Source organism: Pteropus alecto, unplaced genomic scaffold (genome assembly GCF_000325575.1).
Source record: "Pteropus alecto unplaced genomic scaffold, ASM32557v1 scaffold88, whole genome shotgun sequence".
In the NCBI taxonomy this organism is placed as follows: Eukaryota; Metazoa; Chordata; class Mammalia; order Chiroptera; family Pteropodidae; genus Pteropus; species Pteropus alecto.
The window spans coordinates 14,244,999-14,245,628 of NW_006494611.1; the positions used below are offsets into that span (position 1 = coordinate 14,244,999).

The 630-nt window shown below is 34.6% G+C and overlaps 1 protein-coding gene across 1 annotated transcript in view; it reads right to left on the minus strand.

Annotated features, from left to right (window-relative positions):
• Positions 1–451: 451 nt before the first annotated feature.
• LOC102877717 (cytochrome P450 26A1) overlaps positions 452–630 on the minus strand; it is a 3,350-nt gene continuing 3,171 nt past the window's right edge. Inside the window, exon 7 of the mRNA XM_025042202.1 lies at positions 452–630. This exon is cut by the window's right edge and continues 188 nt beyond it. Within this exon, the coding sequence (XP_024897970.1) occupies positions 486–630 (145 nt within the window). The 3' untranslated portion in view covers positions 452–485.

Consider the following 630-nt stretch of genomic DNA (forward strand, 5'->3'; position numbering starts at 1 on the left):
AAACCCCTTAATCTAAAATTAACTTTGATAGATTTTCCAAATAGGGAATCTAGGTTACCATAGAAAAATTTACAAAGCTACCTTTGGACTAATAGCACATTCACATATAATATATATTTTCTAATAACTGTTGAGGAAAAAAAACAACTAAAGTGTCTTCCTCACAGAAAGTACATCTGCACAGATGACGAATACAGCCATGTAAGTAGACATTTAGAAATTTGGTGAAATATACTAAGTATAAATATTAAAGCGGTGAGTTTTCCCCCACAGGAACCTTAAATGCAAGACAAGCACCTTCAAATTTTACTTTATTTGGAAACTATACAAAGTTCATTACTTTAATATTTAAAGACTGTGGGGCTGTAGTAGAGACACATAAATATAATATACATTTAGAATTAAATATAATAAAATCAACACGACACTATGTAAAAACTCATATGTACATTTCCAATTAGTCCAAGGTCTAGGCATTTGTGCAGTCAGATTTCCCCTTGGAAATGAGTGAACCTTGCTGGGAGATCGTCCACAGGGTACACGGTGGGACTAGTTTTCATTGTAGGAGGTCCATTGAGAAGCCGCCAGTCACAATGCCTGGCCAGCTCCACTGTAAATATTTTGAGAAGA